Source organism: Carcharhinus amblyrhynchos, chromosome 31 (assembly GCF_965287045.1).
Source record: "Carcharhinus amblyrhynchos chromosome 31, sCarAmb.v2.hapA, whole genome shotgun sequence".
NCBI lineage: Eukaryota > Metazoa > Chordata > Chondrichthyes > Carcharhiniformes > Carcharhinidae > Carcharhinus > Carcharhinus amblyrhynchos.
Window position 1 is genome coordinate 11,167,610 of NC_137354.1, and position 22,812 is coordinate 11,190,421.

General features: G+C 42.6%; 1 protein-coding gene across 3 annotated transcripts in view; it reads left to right on the forward strand.

Annotated features, from left to right (window-relative positions):
- Positions 1-22,812, forward strand: part of LOC145360548 (2-oxoglutarate dehydrogenase-like, mitochondrial) — a 96,927-nt gene that overhangs the window by 11,825 nt on the left and 62,290 nt on the right. For all 3 annotated transcript variants that reach the window (XM_080215821.1, XM_080215823.1, XM_080215822.1), the window contains exons 4-6: positions 3,914-4,016; positions 19,362-19,477; positions 21,640-21,794. In XM_080215821.1, the coding sequence (XP_080071947.1) occupies positions 3,914-4,016; positions 19,362-19,477; positions 21,640-21,794 (374 nt within the window). The remainder of the gene's footprint in view (positions 1-3,913; positions 4,017-19,361; positions 19,478-21,639; positions 21,795-22,812) is intronic.

Here is a 22,812-nt window from a genome sequence, read left to right on the forward strand (position 1 = left end):
TTACCCTTTATCATATAACTCCCCTCTACATTATTCCGGCCAAAATGCATCACCTCACATTTATCAGGATTAAACTCCATTTGCCAAATATCTGCCCAATATACCAGCCTATCTATATCCCGTTGTATTGCCAGACAGTGCTCCTCACTGCCCGCCAATTCAGCCATCGTGATGTCATCAGCAAATTTGCTGATCACGCCACTTACTCCCTCTTCCAAGTCATTTGTATATACTACAAAAAGAAGAGGTCCCAGTACTGAGCCCTGCGGCACACCACTAGTGACAGATCTCCAGCTAGAAAAGGACCCTTCCACTACTACTCTCTGTCTCCTCTTAGCAAGCCAGTTAGCAGGGAACATGAAAACTGACTGTAAAAGTTTTCATAGGTACGTGAAGAGAAAAAAATTGACAAAAACAAATTAGGCCCCTTACATTCAGAAACAGAAGAATTCGGAACAAAGGAACAGCCAAGGAATTAAATTTTACTTCTGTCTTCACAAAGGAAGACATGAATTAGACAGGCACATGAGTGGGTTGGAGATGGGTGGACATAGGAGATTGTTTTAAATAAGGGTCATTAGCATTGGGACGTCCCTGGTAATGTAAATGGATATGGTATGATAATAATGTTTTTTCTCTTTTCATTCACAGGTTTGAAGTCGGTCCGCCTCATGCCCAATGAGGGGCATACACGCGATGGGTCGTACTGGGGCTGCTCTTGGTTGTTCGAGATTGGCCTAGTGCTTCATGTCGTTAGCGTGTGCCTAAACTGGACCAGATACTGGGCGAGACGACAGCTCAGTGACTATCGCTGATTGCTGTGCAGACACATGGATTTGGGCCGGTGTCTGTGGGAGTTTGCGCATTCTCCCCGTGCTTGCGTGGGTTTTCTCCGGGTGCTCCGGTTTCCTCCCACACCCCAAAGATGTGCTGTTAGGCTGATTGGCAGGAATAAATTTTCTGTATATCAGTTTCCCTCAATCTGGATGGCCATAAAACATTAGACAGGGGTCATGGGTGGAAAGGGGGACTGGTGGGGTTGAGATGGCGGTGCGGGCTCGTTGGGCCGAAGGGCCTGTTTCCCGGGCTGATTTTCTTCTTTGAAAATACCTGGCCTTGTATCCCATGAGCCTTAATCTTTGCAACCAACCTACCATGAGGGACTTTGTCAAAAGCCTTACTGAAATCCATGTAGACGACATCAACGGCTCGTCCTTTGTCGACCGTTTTTGTCACCTCCTCAAAAAATACTACCAGATTTGTAAGGCAAGACTTCCCCTTTACAAAGCCATGCTGCGTATCCCTAATCAGATCGCAATACTCTAAGTGCTCATACATCCTATCCCTAAGAATCCTCTCCATCAACTTGCCTACCACTGACGTCAAACTCAGTGGCAGGACTAGGGGGCACAGCCTCAAGATAAAGGGGGGGCGGTTTAGAACGGAGTTGAGGAGGAACTTCTTCACTCAAAGGGTGGTGAATATCTGGAATTCTCTGCCCGTTGAAGTGGTGGAGGCTGCCTCGCTAAATATTTTTAAGAAGCGGGTTGATGGGTTTTTGATAAGAGAGGGGATTAAGGGTTATGGGGAGAGGGCGGGAAAGTGGAACTGAGCCACGACAGATCAGCCATGATCTTATTGAATGGCGGGGCAGGCTCGAAGGGCCAGATGGCCTACTCCTGCTCCTATTTCTTATGTTCTTATGTTCTTATAATTACTAGGGTTATCCCTCTTACCCTTTTTAAACAACGGTACCACGTTTGCTATCCTCCAGTCCTCTGGGACCTCACCTGTGCCCAAAGAAGAGACAAAGATTTGCGTCAGAGGCCCAGCAATTTCATCTCTTGTCTCCCTAAGCAGCCTAGGATAAATGCCATCGGGCCCCGGAGATTTATCAGTTTTAATGCACCTAAAAGCCCTAACACTTCCTCCCTCGTAATGGATATTTCCTTCAATTGGTCTACAGCTCCCTCGAAGACTGTACCAGACATCAAGCTCCTCTCCTTCGTGAATACCGAAGCAAAGTATTCATTCAGGATCTCCCCCATTCCGTTGGACTCTAAGCACAATTCCCCTCCTTTGTCCCTGAGGGGACCAATTTCTCCCCTAGCCACCCTTTTGTTCCTAACATAGGAGTAAAACGCCTTTGGATTTTCCTTAATCCTACCTGCCAAAGCCATTTCATGCCCCCTTTTTGCCCTCCTAACTCCCTTTTTGAGATCCCTCCTACTATCTCTCTATTCCTTCACTGCTCTCTCCGTTCCCAGTTGCTTAGACCTAACATACGCCTCTCGTTTCTTCCTGACCAAATCCTCAATATCTCTAGTAAAACGCGGCTCTCTAATCCTACCTTTCCTATCCTTCCTCTTAACCGGCACATGCCTTTCCTGCACCCATTTCAGTTTTCCCTTGAAAGACTCCCACGTGCCTAACGTGGACTTGCCCTCCAACAGCCTATCCCAGTCTGTATCCCTAAGCTCCTGCCTAATCCGGCTGTATCTAGCCTTCCCCCAATTTAGCACCCTCCCCTTAGGACAGCACTCATCTTTTTCCATTAGTATCCTAAACTAGACAGGTCTGAATTATGGTCACTATTAGCCACACGTTCATCTACTGCAACCTCAACCACCTGACCCAGCTCATTGCCCAGAACTAAATCCAGTATAGCCCCCTCTCTAGTCGGGCTATCAACATACTGCTTCACGGACCCTTCCAATACACATCTTACGAATTCCTGTGCTGGTTAGATGTATTGGCCATGCTAAATTCTCCCGCAGTGTACCCGAACAGGCGCTGGAGTGTGGCAACTAGGGGATTTTCACAGTAACTTTATTACAGTGCTCATGTAAGCTTACTTGTGACTAATAAATAAACATTAACATTTGTTGAAGAACTGAATTTTGGGAAGGATCTTGAAGGAGCAGAAGGTGGTGGAGAGATGGGACAGGGTTAGTGGTGACACATCAGTTGATAATGTGGACACGTGGGGTGAAGGAAGAGTTCTGAAAAATGCAAGAATCGGAGGACCATGTAAAAGATGGGCTACTTTTGGACTTTGGGCGGCAAGGGATGGGGAAGGGCAGAGCAATGTAAGCGATATTGGGCGGGATCATGAACCCGGGATCGCCAGAGGGAGCCAGAAATCTGGAGACAACCAGAAATCATGAATTTCACTGGTGAAATGCCAGCAACAATGATTGCCCAGGAGGTGGGGTATGGAGGAAATGCTGTTGGCAGGGGGGAGGCAGGGCAAGCCCTCAATACCTCCACGGTTGAAGAGGTGTCTATTTTTACTTCTGATCAGGGCACCCATTAAATATAGTGCCCTGATCTCTCTGGAACCTGTTGCCAGCTCTAAGAGTCCTTGTCCCGCCAGAGTGATGGTGTTAATCACGTCCACGTTTTTTTTTATTCTTTAACGAGGCTCAGAATCTGTAAAGAAAATTGGTCTGTGCAACAGGAGAGTTACACGCTAGTTTTTTGACTGTGCCTGACACTTTGACAATTTCTGGTAAGATCGTCCCCATTGGATGAATGTTACAGGGAGTCATATAGTAAGAGCCAGAGTCAACGTGGGATAGGTTTTAGGTGGCAGTGTTTTTACAGGGGAGGGATGGCAATTGGGGGAGCACTGGGATTGTCATGTATGGAGATACAAAGGACATGGATGAAGTTTTCAGCAGCAGTTAGTTTCAGGTAAACCTTCAGTGTCTGGCTCTGCAATTTACAAAGGCAGAAAACTTGAATAATCCAGCTTTAGATGATTTCATGTGTGATCTAGCCTGGATTTGGATGTATTCAGATGACTTTCAACCTGCTGAAATGGTAAGACTGTATTATGCTAAAAGCTGCTTTCTTTTCTCACTCTCTCCCCAACCAACACCACCTGTGCTCCCTCCCATTTACTTTACAGATCCGGGGCCATCATGTGGCTCAGCTGGATCCACTAGGAATTCTCGATGCGGACTTGGACTCATGTGTTCCATTTGATTTAGTGACTTCAATGGATAAACTTGGTGAGGGCTATCTGCTAATTCTCCTACTCTACCTGTTATTTATTTTCATGTTGTGCAAGTTTCCTTTATCAACCACTTGTTAGATGAAAAACGTAGACAACTTGTGTTCAACTGGGAAGATTTACTATTTGAACTTCATGCTGTGCCTTCAGTGTTCATTGCAATCTCCATCCACTTCTTCCTGTGCTTCCTTTGAGTTGAAATGAATTTCACTTGTAATGTGCTGATGGTCGACACAATTTCTTTTTGTTTGCAATGAGCTTTGAAAACAAGACACTCCAAATGCTGTAGACTTGTTTTTCTTGCAATTGAAAACCATCCTCCTTTTTTCCAGTGGTAAAGGCAGGTACTGGTTAAGAGTTAATCAGGTTTAAAAATTAGCACTACTAACCTTCCTGGATTGACCAGGGGTTTCCAGGATTTGAAGGTCAATCTCCAAGACATTGCCTTGAGTAATCCTGAAGAAAAATCATTTGGACATGAAAATAAATTATTTCTTTTTCTCTGAATGTCTCTGTATACCTGGTGTAAAATATTGAAAATAAGATAAAATACTTTTTGGCTGACAGTCACGCATCATCCGGTTGGGTAATGATATCAAGGCAGCATTTGCCCAAGTGTGGTTTCAAGGAGCCCTTGCAAAACTAGAATAAATAGAAACCAAGGAAAACTCTCCACTGGTTAAAGTCATACCAAATACAAAGGAAGATGGTTCTGGTTGTTGGAGGTCAGTCATCTCAATTCCAGGGCATCACTGCCGGAGTTCCTCCAGGAAATATCCTAGGCTCAACCATCTTCAGCTGCTTTATCAATGACTTCCTTCCATCATAAGGTCAGATGTGGGGATATTCAATGGTGATTACACAATATTCATCACCATTCATGACTTCCCAGATACTGAAACAGTCCATGCCCAAATGCAGCAAGACCTGATAACATTCAGGCTTGAACTGGTAAGTGGCAAGTGACATTTGGGCCACGCAAGTGTCAGGCAATGATCATCTCCAACAAAAGAGCGTCTAACCTTCTCCCCTTGACGTTCAATTGCATTACCATTGCTGAATCCACTAATATCCTAAGGAGTTTCATTGATCAGAAATTAAATTGGCTTAGCCATATAAATACTATGGCTGCAAGAGCAGATCAGAGGCTAGCAATCCTGCAGTGAGCAACTTGCCTCCTGACTCCCAAAAGACTGTCCACCATCTACAATGCACAAGTCAGAATAGATCAGTGCAACTCCAACGCAACTCAAGAAACTTGACATCATGCTGGACAAAGCACCCCATCCACAAACATTCACTTCTGCACCACTGATGCAGGGTGATCACATTATGTAACATCTATGAAGTAAACTGCAGGAATTCACCAAGGCTCCTTTGACAACAGTTTTCAAACACATGACCACTACCGTCTAGAACATAAGAAATAGAAGCAGGAGTAGGCCATCTAGCCCTTCGAGCCTGTCCCGCCATTCAGTAAGATCATGGCTGATCTGAAGTGGATCAGTTCCACTTTCCCGCTTCCCTTGTCTATCAGAAATCTATCTACCTGTGACTTAAATATATTCAATGAGGTAGCCTCCACCACTTCAACGGGCAGAGAATTCCAGAGATTCACCACCCTTTGAGTGAAGAAGTTCCTCCTCAACGCCGTTCTAAACTGCCCCCCCCCCCCTTATCTTGAGGCTGTGCCCTCTAGTCCTGCTGTCCTTTCTGAGCGGGAAGAATCTTTACCTCTACCCTATCCATCTCCTTCATTATCTTATATGTCTCTATAAGATCCCCCCCCTCATCCTTCTAAATTCCAACGAGTACAGACCCAGTCTATTCAGCCTCCGTTCATAGTCCAACCCCCTCATCTCCAGTATCAGCCTAGTGAACCTCCTCTGCACTTACCCCAAGGCCAAAATATCCTTGCGCAAGTGCGGTGACCAAAACTGCACACAGTACTTCAGCTGCGGCCTCACCATTGCCCTGTACAGTTGCAGCAAGACCTCCCTGCTTTTATATTCAATCCCCCTTGCTATAAAGGCCAGCATCCCATTTGCCTTCCTGATCACCTGCTGCACCTGCAGGCTGGGTTTTTGCGACTCATACAAGATGATCAGAGTGTTAGATAGAGTGGACAGTGAGAGCCTTTTTCCTCGGATGGTGATGGCTAACATGAGGGGACATAGCTTTAAATTGAGGGGTGGTAATTATAGGACGGATGTCAAAGGTTCTTTATTCAGAGGGTAGTAAGGGTGTGGAATGCCCTGCCTGCAGCAGTTGTGGACTCGCCAACTTTAAGGGCGTTCAAATGGTCAGTGGATAGGCATATGGACTACATTGGAATAGTTTAGGTTAGAGGGTCATTAGATTGGTTCCACTGGTTGGAGCAACATCGAGGGCTGAAAGGCCTGTACTACGCTGTAATGTTCTATGTTTTATGTTCTACCCTCTGGACACTTTTGTATCTCTCCCCTCTCACCTTAAACCTACGCCCTCCAGTTTTAGACTCCCCTATCTGTTGGAAAAGATGTTGACTATCTACCCTGATCTGTGCCCCTCATTATTTTACAGACCTATTTTATAAAATAAGCTTCCACCAAATAATTATTGGATTAAGTTTTCTTTACAGCAAAGGGATATAAACTGAACATCCCTATGAATATTTAATAATCCGAATGTACAATACAATTGGCAGCATTCAAATATTACCACAGTCCCTCTGCACTGTAGCAAGCTGCAGCTTTTCGCCTTTTAAATAGTAGTCCCTCCTACTATTATTCTTGCCAAAGTGGATAACCTCACACTTGCTAACATTGTACTCCATCTGCCAGGTTCTTGCCCACTCGCTCAGCCTATCTCGATTCCTCTGCAGACTTTCCACACCCTCCCCACAATTTGCTTTTCCACTCATCTTCGTAGCATCAGCAAATTTCGTCACCCTACACTCAGCCCCCTCCTCCAAATCATCTATATAAATGGTAAATAGCTGAGGCCCCAGCACCGATCCCTGGGGCACTCCACTAGTCACCAACTGCCAATCTGAATAGCACCCATTGATACCAACTCTCTGCCTCCTATTAGACAGCCAACCCTCAATACACGCTAACACCTTACCCCCAACTCTATGCCCCCTAACCTTCTGAAGCAACCTTTTGTGCGGCACCTTATCAAACGCCTTCTGAAAATCGAGAAACACCACATCCACTGGTTCCTCTCCGTCTACCGCACTAGTCACATCCTCAGAATTCCAATAAATTTGTCAGACACGACTTCCCCTTAACGAATCCGTGCTGCGTCTGCTCTATCAAACAATTTTTCTCAAGGTGCCTCGCTATTTCTTCTTTGATGATGGATTCAAGCATTTTTCCCACAACAGATGTTAAACTAACCGGCCTATAATTCCCTGCCTTTTGCCTGCTACCCTTTATAAACAGCGGCGTAACATTAGCCGTTTTCCAATCTTCCGGCACTTCCCCGGAATCCAGCGAGGTTTGGAAAATAATCACTAAGGCATCTACTATCACCTCTGCCATTTCCTTCAGAACCCTGGGATGCATTCCATCAGGTCCTGGGGACTTGTCCACCATCAGTCCCGCTAGCCGATCAAGCACTACCTGTCTAGGGACTATGATCGCATTCAGGCCCTCAACTCCTACCATCCTCCTATCTTTAATACCTGGCAAACTATTTGCGTCCTCCTCTGTGAAGACCGAGGCAAAAAACTTATTTAAGGCCTCAGCCATTTCCTCATGCCCCACCACTAAATCCCCCCTCTCATCCTCTAAGGGTCCAACATTCACCCTAGCCAGCCTCCTCCTCTTTATATATTTATAAAAACTCTTACTATCCTTTTTTATATTTAGTGCTAGTTTAGCTTCATAGTCTATCCTTCCTTTCTTTATCATCTTCTTCGTCAATCTTTGTTGATTTTTAAACCTCTCCCAATCTTCTACTCGCCCACTACTTTTAGCCATTCTAAACGCCTCAGCTTTTAATTTAATACTCTCCTTTATCTCCTTCGTTAACCACGGCTGATTATCCCTTCTCCTACGATCCTTCTTTACCATCGGAATAAATTTCTGCTGAGCACCAAAAAAGATCTCCTTAAAGATCCTCCACTGTTCCTCAGCAGTCCTACCAACCAATCTGTGCCCCCAGTCTACATTTGCCAATTCCTCTCTCATCCTATCGTACTCCCCTCTGTTCAAACAGAGGACACAGGTCCGGGACCCCACTTTCTCATCCTCCATCTGCATCAAAAACTCAACCATACAATGATCGCTCTTCCCAAGAGGATCCCTCACAACAAGGTCCCTAATTCTACCTGCCTCGTTACACAACACCAGATCTAAGATAGCTCGTTGGTTCCATCACACACTGTTCAAGGAAACTATCCTGGCAGCATTCCAAGAACTCTTCCTCAAGCCCACCGCGTCCGACATGGGTCAACCAATCAATATGTAGATTGAAATCCCCCATAATTATCACCGTTCCATTTCTGCACGCCTCATTTATTTGCATGTTTTTAGAAGGTCAAGGGCAGCAGAGATGCATGGGAACATCACCACTTGGAAATTCTCTGACAAGCCACACATCATCTCAACTTGGAAATATATCACTGTTCCTTCACTGTCGCTGGGTCAGACTCTGGAACCATCTCCCTAACAGCACTGTGTGTGTACCTACACCACATGGATTGCAGCAGTTCATTAAGGCAACTCACCAGCACCTACTCAAAGGCAGTTAGTGATGGGTAATAAATGCTCACCTAGCCAGTAATGCTGACATCCCAAGAATGAATTTTTAAACAATTAGTCTTTGCTTTCCTTTTTTTATTTGATTTATTATTGTCACATGTATGAGTATACAGTGAAAAGTATTGTTTCTTGCATGCTATACAGACCAAGCGTACTGTTCATAGAGAAAGAAAGGAGAGGGTGCAGAATGTAGTCTTACAGTCAATAGAATTAGAGAGTATGCTGCACATAGCTTGCAAGAAGTCCCCTTGTTCTGGCACCATCTTGAATATTCCAATTGGCGTAGGAAGGCATTGGCCCCACAAGGATAGATGTGTTGGCCAACTGATGGCTTGAGTGTGGGGAAGTCATATGATGAAACCTTCAGGAATACATTTAATTGCAGTTGGCAACTCTGTTTAAAAATATACATTAACTGTTTTGCACAGAAGTGTTTTTGCTGGAATAGATAATGATGATGTAATATCAGGAAGTATAAGAGTATATATTGTTGGCGGTATATGCATTTTAATGGAAACATGGACCTAAACTTTATGTATGGTTTGCAGCTAAGTAGTCTGTATATGGTATATCTGTAAAACAGATGTATGATTTGCATGAACAAAACATCATGAAAGGCACCCAATAACGTGATTCTGTGCATGAGTTGGTGGTACAAAATTTGGCATTTTGCGAACCTTGTATGAAGTATTTTTTAAGGATTCCATACTACAGTGCTACACATATGTGTCTATATTAGTTATTTTTATCCATTGACATGTCTCTTGTTCCATTAGTATAAAATTAGCCTATTTCAAAAAACATCTGACTTCTGAAATGCAAACCAAAAGTTGCAAGCAGCTAAGTTGAAGACCTGGCCATTAGCTCAGTAACCATTTGGGCCTCGTACGACTTATCCAGTTTGTTTCACCTCATTTGCTGTCTTGCTACTTTGAGTCAGTCATCTATTGAATGACTAATTTGTTGCAAGGCAACTCTTATTTATTGTGTAGCATGAATTTTATTAATCAGTTGAGATTACAGCAGCCATTTTCGAGTCCTAACTGTGCATTCTCCAGTTACGTCTATTTTCTGTTGCTTACGTGAATTTTTTATGAAGGCACTTTCATTAAGTGTTTTATCTTCAGTTATGTCCCTTATTATCTTGCAGCAGAACAATCTATCTGGCATGCAATCTAATTTTATAGATACATGTAGAATAAATTGTGATAAGATAAATGGATTGAGATGTTTATTTGAAACTAAGGTTTTAAATATTTGTTAATTTTCACTGAAGTCTATATAAACCAATTCAGTATTGTAAGCCATCGGTAGTGATGGACCCTTGGTATTGTTGGTTGAAGTATCAAGGGTTGGGCAATAAATGCTGGCCTAGCTATCAAGGCCTATATCCTGTAAATGAATTTTAAAAACTCCCAAATATTATGGAGAGATTATATTAAAGAACTGTTTTGTTTAACTGTTTCTCTGATGACGAGGATAATACAGTATAGCATCAACATAATGGATCATGAACAATTATAATTTAACTACAGTTCCACTGTTATAGCTGGGTTCAATTTAACATGTTACAACTTTGAATTTTGGCATTGCCCATAGTATCGTTCGAGTTTGGTTTAAAAATTTATAATGAAGAAGTTCAGTTTTGCACATTATGATACATTTCTAGCCAAGTTGATTGTTTTCAGTTCATTTATCAGTGCAGCAGCACCAGCAATTGTGTGTGTTTCCTGTTTAAGTCTATTAGATTCATTTTAGAATAAGGTCATACATCACCTCCTTTAGTCTGCTGCGTTGAAATGGTTTCAACTTCAAGACTGTCTTTGGCAGCTGATCTGCCAGTATCTTTCATGGTTTGTGGGTCATAATTTTCCTTATTTTTTTTGGGATGACACCTAGCACATACTTAAAGTTTGAACATTATATTTCTGATGCATAGAGAAAGTTATTTTGCAGAGTTGGATTTCAGTTTTAGTCGAACCATCCGTCACACTTCTGCTCAGGGTTTTTTCTCAAAAGGTTGTCAACTTATCATCCACCTTCTTCCAAAACAAACTGGTCTGCTTCTAAAAATATTTTGTTCCAACTTCCATCAGTCTCAAAATCCAGCTCCAAAACTTTTCTTACAAGGACTCTCTTCAAGTTGGAGATTAATAAGAAATAGCTGATCAAATTGCCAGTTTTCATCTTGGATGCAAGTTGAAGATGAGTCCCATTGTGTGGCATTAATTGCATAATTCACAAATGCTTCTACGTTGTTAGAACTGTGTCATAAATGGCTGATCTTGAGTAAACTGTTATAAAATTGACGTGATTTGTTTATTTTGCACAATTAATATGACAAGCCTTTTTCTCACTCCCTTTGAGTTTACATGTGCTTTTACTTAGCTTTTTGCCAATTTTAGGTCTATTTGGTTCAGATTTAGTAAGAGGCCAGTATTTTTTTTGTAACTTGTAGTATTGTTGGTTTCATGTTGCGTTACATCTTTCTTCACTTCCACATTATTATTACTCTTTAATTTGTCTATACATTAACTTAGTTTAACCATTTTTTTCACTATTATTTGTTTTTGTGCTTGTTCATGTGATCAAATTAGGATATTGCAAAAATACAGCAATTAGTGTCCCTAGTTAAAGTTCTCCCCAAGGATGATCTGGGTTTATGTTTGAGAAATTGAACTGAATTAGTGAATTTAATTACAAGCAGTGCAACTCAGCATGAAACAAAATGCAGATGCATGTATCGCAAATGCCAGAATTACTCTTCAGATTTTAAATTGCAATTCTTGGATCTTTGACCCTCTTTTCCACAATGAATACCCTATTCTGTCCCCGTTGAGCAATGTCATTATAATTATTACAAAGGGAAAAAAATAAAATGAAATTACCAGCTGCTCATCCTGTCAGATTAAATGAAAACCTAATGATAACAAGACTTCCCTGACACACTGTTTGTAAAGGTTACCTTTTAACTAAACTAGCCTATTCAGTGATTTTGTCAATCTTTGTCCTCCTGCGTTTGTTTTCATGACCCGTAATTGGCAATGATTTTCAAATGTATGTTTTTTTTAATATTTTCCTCATAATCCAGCTGCTCCAAAGTTCCAGAATGGTTTAGCCCCACTGCAAACCACATTATATAATCTGTAGTATTTTATAATTTTCCCAACAAAGTTGATAATAATTGCTGAAACTAAATTGTTACCCATGGTTAAAGTTGGCTGAAATCCCATGCGGTGAATCGTTTTTTATTTTGCTTGTAGGCAGATTTAAAGTTCCTTCCCCTGCTCCTTTTTGACTGACATTGATTGACCCAGGCATTGCAAAACAAAACCATTTCCTGAGTTGTCTCATCCTGTTGCTAAAAATACAATTTCTCATTAACACATATGGGAGTTAAAGAGTTGCTATGAAATTGTAGAATCATTCTTTTATCATTCGGACCATCTTATCTTTGCCGGTTGTCTGAAAAGAAACTATCCGTTAATTCGAGTGCCATTCTCTAAGTTGGTCCTCAGTTCTTTGTCCAGAATTGTCCTGGTCCCTTGAAACTTGTTATTTCTGAGCTGTTCTTTTGCTAATTCCTCTTCATTCAAAGTCTTCTCTTTCTTCAGCTGCAGCACTACTTTCTCTTTGTCCTTTAGTTTGGCTTCCCCGCTGGCCAGCTCTGTCTCCAGTGAAGCCTTAGCTTGTTTCAATTCATGGCCTATCCGATAATTGTTGCTGGCTTGACTCTGGCTGGTAACTAGCTCCTCCTCAGCCAGGAACTACCTTTCCTCCTTAGCCTTCAGGTTGCATCTGATTGAAGACAGTGCCAATTATTTCTCTGACTGAAGCTTGACCTGGTTGGTTTGAGAAGCTTGGTGATGCTTCCGTAGCTCCGAGAGCTTCCCTTCATTCACATCCAGCTGCTCCCTCAGCACTGCCATCCGCTGCTATGATTTGGGTAGCGTGTGTCGATCTTGAAGAAAGTTTGACTTTGAATCTTTCAACTGGGCTTTGTATTCCTTCTGAGATCTCCTCCGATTCTAATGATTCTTCTAGCTTTGTCTGCAGTTGCTGTTCAGCTTTATGCTTCCCTAGTCAAACCCTCCTGTAGCTTGACCATTTGGGCAGTTAGTCCCTCATTCAGCAGGATAAATATCTCCCACTTTCAATGCCTTTTAGCTTTGATAAAGGGTCATCTGGACTCAAAATGTCAGCTCATTTCTTACAGATGATTTGATTTATTATTGTCACATGTATTAACATAAGTAAAAAGTATTGTTTCTTGCACGCTATACAGACAAAACATATCGTTCATAGACAAGGAAAATGAGAGTGCAGAATGTAGTGTTACAATCATAGCTAGGATGTAGAGAAAGATCACTTTAATGCAAGGTAAGTCCATTCAAAAGTCTGACAGCAGCAGGGACTGATCTTGAGTCGGTTGGTACGTGACGTCAGACCTTTGCATCTTCTTCCCAATGGAAGAAGGTGGAAGAGAGAATGTCCGGGGTGTGTGGTGTCCTAAATTATGCCGGCTGATTTGTCGAGGCAGTGGGAGATGTAGACAGAGTCAACGGATGGGAGGCTGGTTTGCATGATGAATTGGGCTACATTCATGACCTTTTGTTGCGGTCTTGGGCAGAGCAGGAGCCATACCAAGTTGTAAATCGTGGTGAGAATTGTAGTTGACATGCCAAGTTTCCTTAGTCTTTTGAGAAAGTAGAGGTGTTGGTAGGCATTCTTAACTATAGTGTCAGCATGGGATGCTGCCAGACATACTGAGATTATCCAGCATTTTCTCTTTTAGTTTTAGATTTCAGCATCTGCAGTAATTTGCTTATATTTATGGGCTGTTGGTCTGTCAGTCTCTGCGTTCAGCTGATTCTCAGGCTCGTCTTTCCTCCGAACCAAACTCTTCAGCTCATTCACTTCATTTGTTGCACACTCAGATTTTTTCTGCAACTGTTGTTTGACTTGCTTGTATGATTTTTATATATTTAAAGCTAAGCTATTTACAGGTGCTGTCAAAACAGAAAGAGAGTCTCTTTGTCAGTGTCCAGGAAGTTAAGGTCCTACCAGGGTTAAGTTCTCAGCAAGTCCCAGTTTGTATTCTAATTTGAAGTTGCCTGCCAAATAAAGTTCAAAGCTGCGCAGTCAAACAAATTTTCTCTCTTGTTACTCACCAGCCACCCTCCGTGTATATCTACCTCTCAGGCACTCACTCAGCCCAGTGACTCTGTTCAAGCCACCACTTTTTATACCTGTTCCTGTTCCATTATGATGCCTTCCAGGAAAGTGTGTGTGAGACCTGATGTGAACTTCTGGCTGAGAGGAAATGAAACACATGCAGGGAGGTGTTGCCCCTTCACAACTGTGCCCAATGCTCTGTTACAGTTTATAAATATATAATATTTAATGACTATGGTCTTTTTAGATAGTTTCTTAATAGCCTAGTAATAGTGTCATGACCATCTGAACTTTAAATGTGCTTGGATTAATGAACATTATGTTCCATTTCAAAGGTGGTAGTACCTGTAGTGTCTGATTATTAAATGCATGTGTGTTTAACATCTAAAAAGCAGACAAGTTTAAGAATTATTCAGCAATTTTTGAGAAATGTTGCAACTAGTTATTGAAGCTGAGGGTTGGCGGGGGGGGGGGGGGGGGGGGGGGAGTGGAAGGGAGGGTTGTTTGGCTGACAGAATACCATTATCCAATTGGGTATTGAGTCTTTTTGCTTTCCAGTTGGTATAGGAAAACATTGTTTTGCAAGAATGGATGTATTGGTTGAATAATGGTAGGAATGTGAGGGCAAGCCATATGATGAAACCTTCAGGAATACATTTAATCACAGTTGGCAACCCTTGTAAATCCCCAAATATTTGTTGTGCGTTCATGAGGCTTCAGTGTTGGAAATCAGCAGTGTAAGCACTCCTTTTAAAACTAATATAAAAGCAGCTATCATTACTTATCAAATTGCCAGATTGGACCAGAAGCAAGTAATTACGCAACATAGCAGTTAACCATATGGGTTTCTTCTGATTGACATTAATCAGTATTAGAATTGTTGGTTAAAGCCCCAAAGTTGAAACACTGGCATGCAGCTTAACTGATATGTTTTAGAAGGTATCTTTCTAAGTGTCTGGTATTATACTTTATTGGGTGCATAGTATATTGGTGAGGCTTAGCAGCTTATTCATGTCTTTAAAATGTGAGTGCGTTAAGGCTATTTTGTATTTACTTTAGGGTGTATGCATATCCTTAGTATGTTGAATTTTTGGGGACGGAGGAATGAGTTGTTCCTTCACCTCTTTTTGCTTCTTTGTTCTACACTGGCTCCCAAATGCCTCAATTTTAAAATTTTCACTCATGTTTTCAAATCCTTCTGTGAACATAAGAAATAGGAGCAGGAGCAGGAGTAGGCCATCTAGCCCTTCGAGCCTGCCCCGCCATTCAGTAAGATCATGGCTGATCTGAAGTGGATCAGTTCCACTTTCCCGCTTCCCTTGTCTATCAGAAATCTATCTACCTGTGACTTAAATATATTCAATGAGGTAGCCTCCACCACTTCAATGGGTAGAGAATTCCAGAGATTTACCACCCTTTGAGTGAAGAAGTTCCTCCTCAACTCCATTCTAAACTGCTCCCCCCTTATTTTGAGACTGTGCCCTCTAGTTCTGCTATCCTTTCTAAGTGGGAAGAATCTCTCTACCTCTACCCTGTCTAGCCCCTTCATTATCTTATATGTCTCTATAAGATCTCCCCTCAGCCTTCTAAACTCTAATGGGCACAGGCCCAGTCTATTCAATCTCTCTTCATAAGCTAACCCCCTCACCTCCGGTATTAGCCTGGTGAACCTTCTCTGTACTCCCTCCAAGGCCAGTATATCCTTTTGCAAATAAGGGGACTAAAACTGCACACAGTACTCCAGTTGTGGCCTCACCAGTGCTCTGTACAGTTGCAGCAAGACCTCCCTGCTTTTATGTTCTATCCCCCTTGCTATAAAGGCCAACATTTCATTCGCTTTCTTGATCACCTGCTGCACTTGCAGACTGAGTTTTTGCGATTCGTACACAAGGACCCCCAGGTCCCTCTGCACTGTAGCATGCTGCAGCTTTTCACCCTTTAAATAATAATCCCTCCTACTATTATTTTTACCAAAGTGGATAACCTCACATTTGCTGACGTTATATTCCACCTGCCAGGTCCTCGCCCACTCACTCAGCCTATCCACATCTCTCTGCAGACTTTTTGCGCCCTTCACGCAATTTGCTTTTCCACTCATCTTTGTGTCGTCAGCAAATTTTGTTACCTTACGTTCAGCCCCCTCCTCCACATTGTCTATGTAAATGGTAAACAGTTGAGGCCCCAGCACTAATCCCTGAGGCACCCCACTTCTCACCAACTGCCAACCAGAAAAGCACCTATTGATTCCAACTCTGTGCTTCCTGTTAGATAGCCAATCCTCAATCCATGCTAACACTCCGTGGACTCTAACCTTCTGCAGCAACCTTTTGTGAGGCACCTTATCGAATGCCTTCTGTAGCTTCACCCCTCCTTCTCTCCACAATCTACTTCAACCCCAGTACCCCACCCGATCTCTGTGCTCCTCTAAGGTTGAACTCTAGAGCAACCCTGATTTCCATTGCTCCACTATTGGTGGCCATGTTTCAACAGCCAACGCACTAAGTTCTGGAAATCTCTCTCTCAACCACTCTATCACTCTGTCGCTCCACCCAACACCCCCTTAAAGATACTTAAAACCTAATACCTTTGACCAAGTTTTGATAACCTGCTCCAATACCTCCATACGTGTGTTGCTATTGCTGTGGAGATTAGAAGCTATTACATTTTCTAAGGCATAAGTAGTTAGATTTTTATAACAGGAGAAAGTATCGGACTATGGTAGATCTTATTTTGGGTTATTCTAGTAAGCAAAGAGCTAGCCCAAAACACAGTAGGCTGATTGCTTCTTGCGCTGTAAGCGGCTAAGGTTCTGATGTATAACACTGTAGCAAGAACTTTGGGAGAACAGTGGGGAAGGGGTGAGGGAGGACATGGAAAAGAGGAGCAGAGAAATAAAAGCACAGGAATAGCAAGGAAATAGGACTGGGAAAACTTGAGATGGAGAAGGGGGGGGAGAGTGGAATGAGAAAGAAAAGGGAATCGTGCAGGAATATCTGAAAGAAGAATCAGAGCAGGAGAAATAAAAAGATAACAGGATAAGGCGAGACAGAAGGAGTGAAGCAGAAAAGAGATTGAGAGAGAGCAACACAAAGCTAAGTCAGATAAGAGAGACATTGGGTGAGATTCTCTGACCTCCCAATCGTGTGTTTCTCTCCAGCAGGAAGTGGTGCCTTGTTTACTCATGTTGGGATTCTCTGGCCCCGCTGCTGTCAATGGGAATTCCAGAGAATCCCACTGGTGTGAACGTCTGGAGAATTCTCCATTGTATCCTCCAATTTGCATGCAATCCCAAAATAGGGGGGATTATTTTTATATATTTTCTCCAACTGTCCAAGTAATGCGTTTTTTGTATGGCTAGGAAGGAACAGTCTGTTCTAATTATTAAATTATTCTCTGTGCAGGTGAAATATGATGATGTGCGGAAACAAATGTAATGTTTCAGTCGCCTATCAAAGGCTGGTTGGTGAATTATTAAATCTTTATACATTTTCTACCAGATTAAGACAATCTGAAGTTTAGGTGCAACATCATATAGTTCGCTTTTTATGATGAAAGCAAAGAGAAATTAAGTAGTCTTAATCTCCGTGCAATGTTCCTGTTTTAACCTTCCCTTGCACTTGCTGTTAAATCTGGAAGTTGAACTTTGCTTGTCTCACACAGTATCGTAATGCAGTCTTGGAATTCTGCTCTTATGCAGTATAGATGCTATTTTGATAACTTGGGTGAAAGAGGGTATTCATTTTATTTGAAAAGTGCGCTGCAGAGACTCGGTAAATAATTTACTATCACAGTGGGCATCTCTGCAGCTTGTCTTTTGCTAGAATGTATATTATTGAAGGGCAAACCCTGGGCTACTGTGCTTAAAAAGTGCAGGTAAAGGTGTTTTTTTTTGGTAAGTTGTGGACGCTGACAATGGAAATATTTTTGAAGAGCTGTTTTCACTTTGTAAAGACACATCATGGTTACTGAACCCGCTAGGAGCCCATCATGTCAGGGTGGTCTTGCTGATTTGTGTGAATACGTTGATGTTTCTGGGCTGCCAGATGGATTTAATTTCTTTAAACCATCAGAGGCTATAAAACATTTTATTCAATTATTACATAGATTTTGGTAACATGGCAAAAGAATGGTCCTTACCAGTTTATTTATTACATTATTGTATTAAAAATCCCATTTTGAGGGGAGCACAGATTTGCCCCTTGTAACCTGTTGTGTCCTTATAAAATATTTCTTGTTCTTTCATGAGACATGGGTGTTTGATGAGGTCAGCATTTTTATTGCCCCTGAGAAGGTGGTGAATTGCTTTCTTGAACTGCTTCAGTGCATGTGGTGGAGGTACAACCACGGTGCTGTTAGGAAGGGAGATTTTTCTCTTTGCCTAAAAGATTTCAGTTAAAATTATGATAAATAACTAATTCTATGAACCAGAAAACACATGAGATCCAATTCTTTGAGCTGTCTTTTTGTTTTGCTTTAATTTTTGTCAAAGATGTTGTCTTGCTGTCTCTAGCATGTGTTTTAACTCCTCCCTGCCCCTCGATCCTGCTTTATGTACTACCACCTCTTGTAGTGTTACCAACCGTAACTGTATGTGCTACATTGACAAAATGTGACCTAACCAAAACAAAGGATGGGATTTTCTCTGATGTCAGGTGGGAAAAGCTGCCGAGGGCGATGGTGGCATTCTCCGCCATGGAGCACAGAACTTTGCGAAACAATCCTGAAGTCATGGGTTCCACATCGTATCGCTGGCACGTTGGCTTCTGAGTTGCTCGCCCCACCAACAAATCAGCCATTTGAAGATGCAGATGCTGTTTTTTAAAGGTTGTCCCAACACACAGGTAGCAGTTCATCTAGGTTCCTCTCCGTGTCCCCTGCAATACCCAGGCATGACCCTTTCCACTCTCCCACCCCACCGAGCACAGCATTCGCCTCTGAGCTCCCCTGTGAGTACTGCTCGTCAGGTACATGCCTTCAAAAACCAGTTGTGTTTCTGACTGCACACCATCCTGGATGGATTTTTTTGATGCGGGGAATGATTCCAACGCATGGGCCTGATGTAAATTTGTTAGAATGATGTTCATGACTTTGAATGTTGGGGGTAAAGCAGGCTGTCACTGACTGATGGTATAGGGGGCAGTTACGCTGTGCTTTCACGTTGTCCTGAAATGTGACTTCGGAGTTCTTGCGATATTTTCTGCTCCCATTGTCGAACTAGCCCAATACAAACAAGAGCAGAAAATTTGATTTATTTTTTCATTAACAAAATTATTTACCACAAGTCACTAAACTGATGTCACTACTGCAATTATTTCCTCATAATAATCCAGATCCTCAATAACACTGTTACACAGTTTAATATTGATCCTGCATCATTATCCTGTTTCTATTGTTGCTTCTTCCTGTCTATAATCATACAGGTTATTATGGATTGCATGAGTCCGATCTGGATAAAGTTTTTCGACTGCCAGTAACAACCTTCATTGGCGGAAATGAATCTGCAATCTCTTTGCGTGAAATCTTAAAACGTTTGGAGGTCAGTACAGGATTGTCAATGTATAGAATGGTTAATGCTCCAAACCAGAATCGGTTTTCTTTTAACTCATCAAAAACATAATTTTGAAGGTTTGCTAAGAGTCTGGTCATCTATCACCTTCAGAATGTGTGCTCAATGTTATTTCCCAGAGATTGGTCAAGTAACAAGTAGTTTTTGTGCTGAAAGACTTTCCTTAAAAAGGGGCTGTACTGGCAGCATCCTAACTAATAATAAGCCAAACCATTAGCTACTGCAGTCTGCGGCATGTGGGATAGCTGTCCTGGGTCTGACGCTGGGGCACAGCAGTCAGCCATTCCAAATCCAAGCCACAACTCATTCTTCCACACTGGAAGCCTAGCTGAGGCAATGTCCCACTTCCTTGCCGAAGGAGCTATCCCTTAAAGAAACTGGAAATCAGAAGGCAGGATTTTCCAGACCTTACTGCTGACGGGATCTCCCAGTCCCACCGACAAAGCTCCATAGACTTGGGCAGGACCGGATGATCTTGCCAGTGGCCAATTGCAAGCTGCCTCCGGTGCTGGAAAGCACACCCGAGGAGAAGGGAGGGGTGGAAGCCCATCCAGAGTGTGCACAGCAGAAAAATCACATTGAAAAATGCAAAAGCTCAATAGTTGGATGTAAGTGTCATCCGCCTGCCCCCATCCCCGTCATGGTAAGCTTGAGTGTGAAGTGGGGGGAGGGTCAGCATTTAATCAGGGCAGAGTGAGTGGGGAGTCCAGTGTGGGAAGGCTCCAAGACAGTCTTCTTGCCCGACACTAATAGTCAGTAAATGCCCACTTAAAGGTCTCATCGAGGTTGTGGAGTTGTCATGAAAAGAACCCAAAAAACAAGCTGTTGCTTTTGCTTGTGAACCCCTGGAGTGGGGAATTGGGGGTGTTCCTGGTTCAAAGGCACTCATCCAGACCCCCCAACGCAGCCCTCATCCCATGACCTCACCTTTTGGTTTGGGGGTCCCTTGTTAATCCTTGGCCTCTGCTCCGTGTATTCAGGCAGTTGCCAGTACTCCCAGTGGCATTGATAGTAATAGAGAGCTGCTGGTCTTTGCCCTCAGGGTCCTTCATCCAGGGATGACCCAATGCTAGTCACTTAAGTGCCAGGCACTTAAACGGGCTGACAGCTCTGCTCCAATCTTGGACGCGGACAGCTAACTATCTCACTGGTGCCTCAGAGCTGCACTGGCTAACAAGCCTTCATGATGTGGGTATGCCGGCGTTGGACTGGCGTAAACACAGTAAAAAGTCTGACAACACCAGGTTTTAGTCCAACCTATTTATTTGATAATATACTCGCAAGCTTTCGAGGGGTTACCCTCCTGACGAAGAGGGTAACCCCTCGAAAGCTTGCGAGTATATTATCAAATAAATAGGTTGGACTAAAACCTGGTGTTGTCAGACTTTTTACTGTAACAAGCCTTCACCCATGGATGCAACATGGGGCTTCCACCCATTCTCCTGCCAATGGGTCAGACCTCCCTCCTTCCCCAGTGGAGATTAAATTCCACCTAATGTTTGAATGGAAACTCAATTTTAGACAGCTTTGGCATGCAATTTCAGTGCCTATGTTATGTTGCATATGGATTATCAGCTTCTAATGGAAACTATCTTTTGTTACTGAATATTGTATATTTAAATGGCTGATAATGAAGTTGGCACCTTGATGCAACCTCTTCTGCTTGCTTCACTCCCGTTTCGTTTAGCAACTTTGGATGCAAGCCAAAATCCATTACCTCTACCATTTCTGCCTCTACTGATAATGGGCGGGATTTGATGATCTCGTCTGTGCCTGTCCCACTGCAAGTGAGAATGGAGGATTTGGTGTTCAAGCCAAAACTTCATTCACTTTTAGCAGCACTGGAAAATCCCAGCCACAAGCAAGGATGGTGGGTTTTGGCCATTTTGTCAGCATTGATTTCTTAGTGAACACTGATACAAAGCACTCTTGTAGCTTTGCCCAGCCTCCTTTTGTATCTAACGGATCCCATTCTGCTGCTCACTACACACAGGCTGTTTATACTTAAGTAGATGATCTTTGGGTTCATTGCCATTCTTTTCCAGCAATAGTTTATTGATGTTAAATTTAAAATAACTAATTTAACATGTAAATGTTCGCTGTGTGCAGTTTAACTTTCTTATTTGAATCAGAACACCTACTGCCGGCATATTGGCTTGGAGTTCATGTTTATAAACAATGTGGAGCAATGCCAGTGGATCAGACAGAGATTTGAAACTCCAGGCGTACAGAAATTTACTAACAAGGAGAAAAGAAGGCTGTTGGCTCGACTGATCCGTTCAACAAGGTACAATACAATTATATTTTGTTTTATTAATAAGAAATATTTTAGTGTTTCAAATAACCTCTAACAGAAAACTTTAGTTGAAGCAGGTTGACCTTGGTCACAAACAAACTTATAATTTATGATTCTTAAATTTGATGTTTTTTTTTGGAAGCAACGGTTTTAATCAAGAGAGCACCGGCATCTACAGAATATTTGTATCAAACTTCATCAGTAGATTTCTTGTTCACAGGGAAGTTTTGCTAGCTTACAGCATGAGATGAACCAGTGTTGTCATTTTGTTGCTGTGAGACCTGCAATGGTTTTTCATACTTGGTGTTCTTGCTGTGGCTTGAATGTGACCACGGTTTGCCTGTTGTTGTAAGGAACAATTTCTCTTTGTGTAACAATGTGTACCAGGTATCCCTTCTCCTGCTTCCCGGGGTGACATGGTGGCACAGTGGTTAGCACTGTTGCCTCACAGTGCCAGGGACCCCAGGTTTGATTCCACACTGTCTGTGTGGAGTTTGCACATTCTCCCCATGTCACCATGTGTTCTCTCCCACAGACTGAAAGAAGTGCTGATTAGGTACATTGACCCAAACAGGCGCTGGAGTGTGGCAACTAGGGGAATTTCACAGTAGCTTCACGCAAGCCTTACTTGTGACTAATAAGTAAACTTAATTTTACTTTACTCTCCCAGCCTTGATACTACTTGTGTCCATTCCTGGAGGAAAAGCTCCCTTCCATTCGCTTACAACTGCACTATTAAAACTCACCCTCCCGCCTTTGGCCTTCCGTTTATCGCATCATGTTGTAGCTACTGATCTGCTTCACCATTTCTTCTTCTTCACCTTTTGGTGCTTTGTTCTGATTAAAACCACCTCCTGCCAACTACGTCAGCAGCGAATCACCCATTTGGAGTTTGCAGCTCACTGGCAGTTAGGTCTCAGCCCTGAAATGGGCCCGGCCTCCTGCCAGAGGGATTGGATGACTGCCAGAGGGATTTGCATGCTACTCTGGCTTGCCACTCATAATTAAA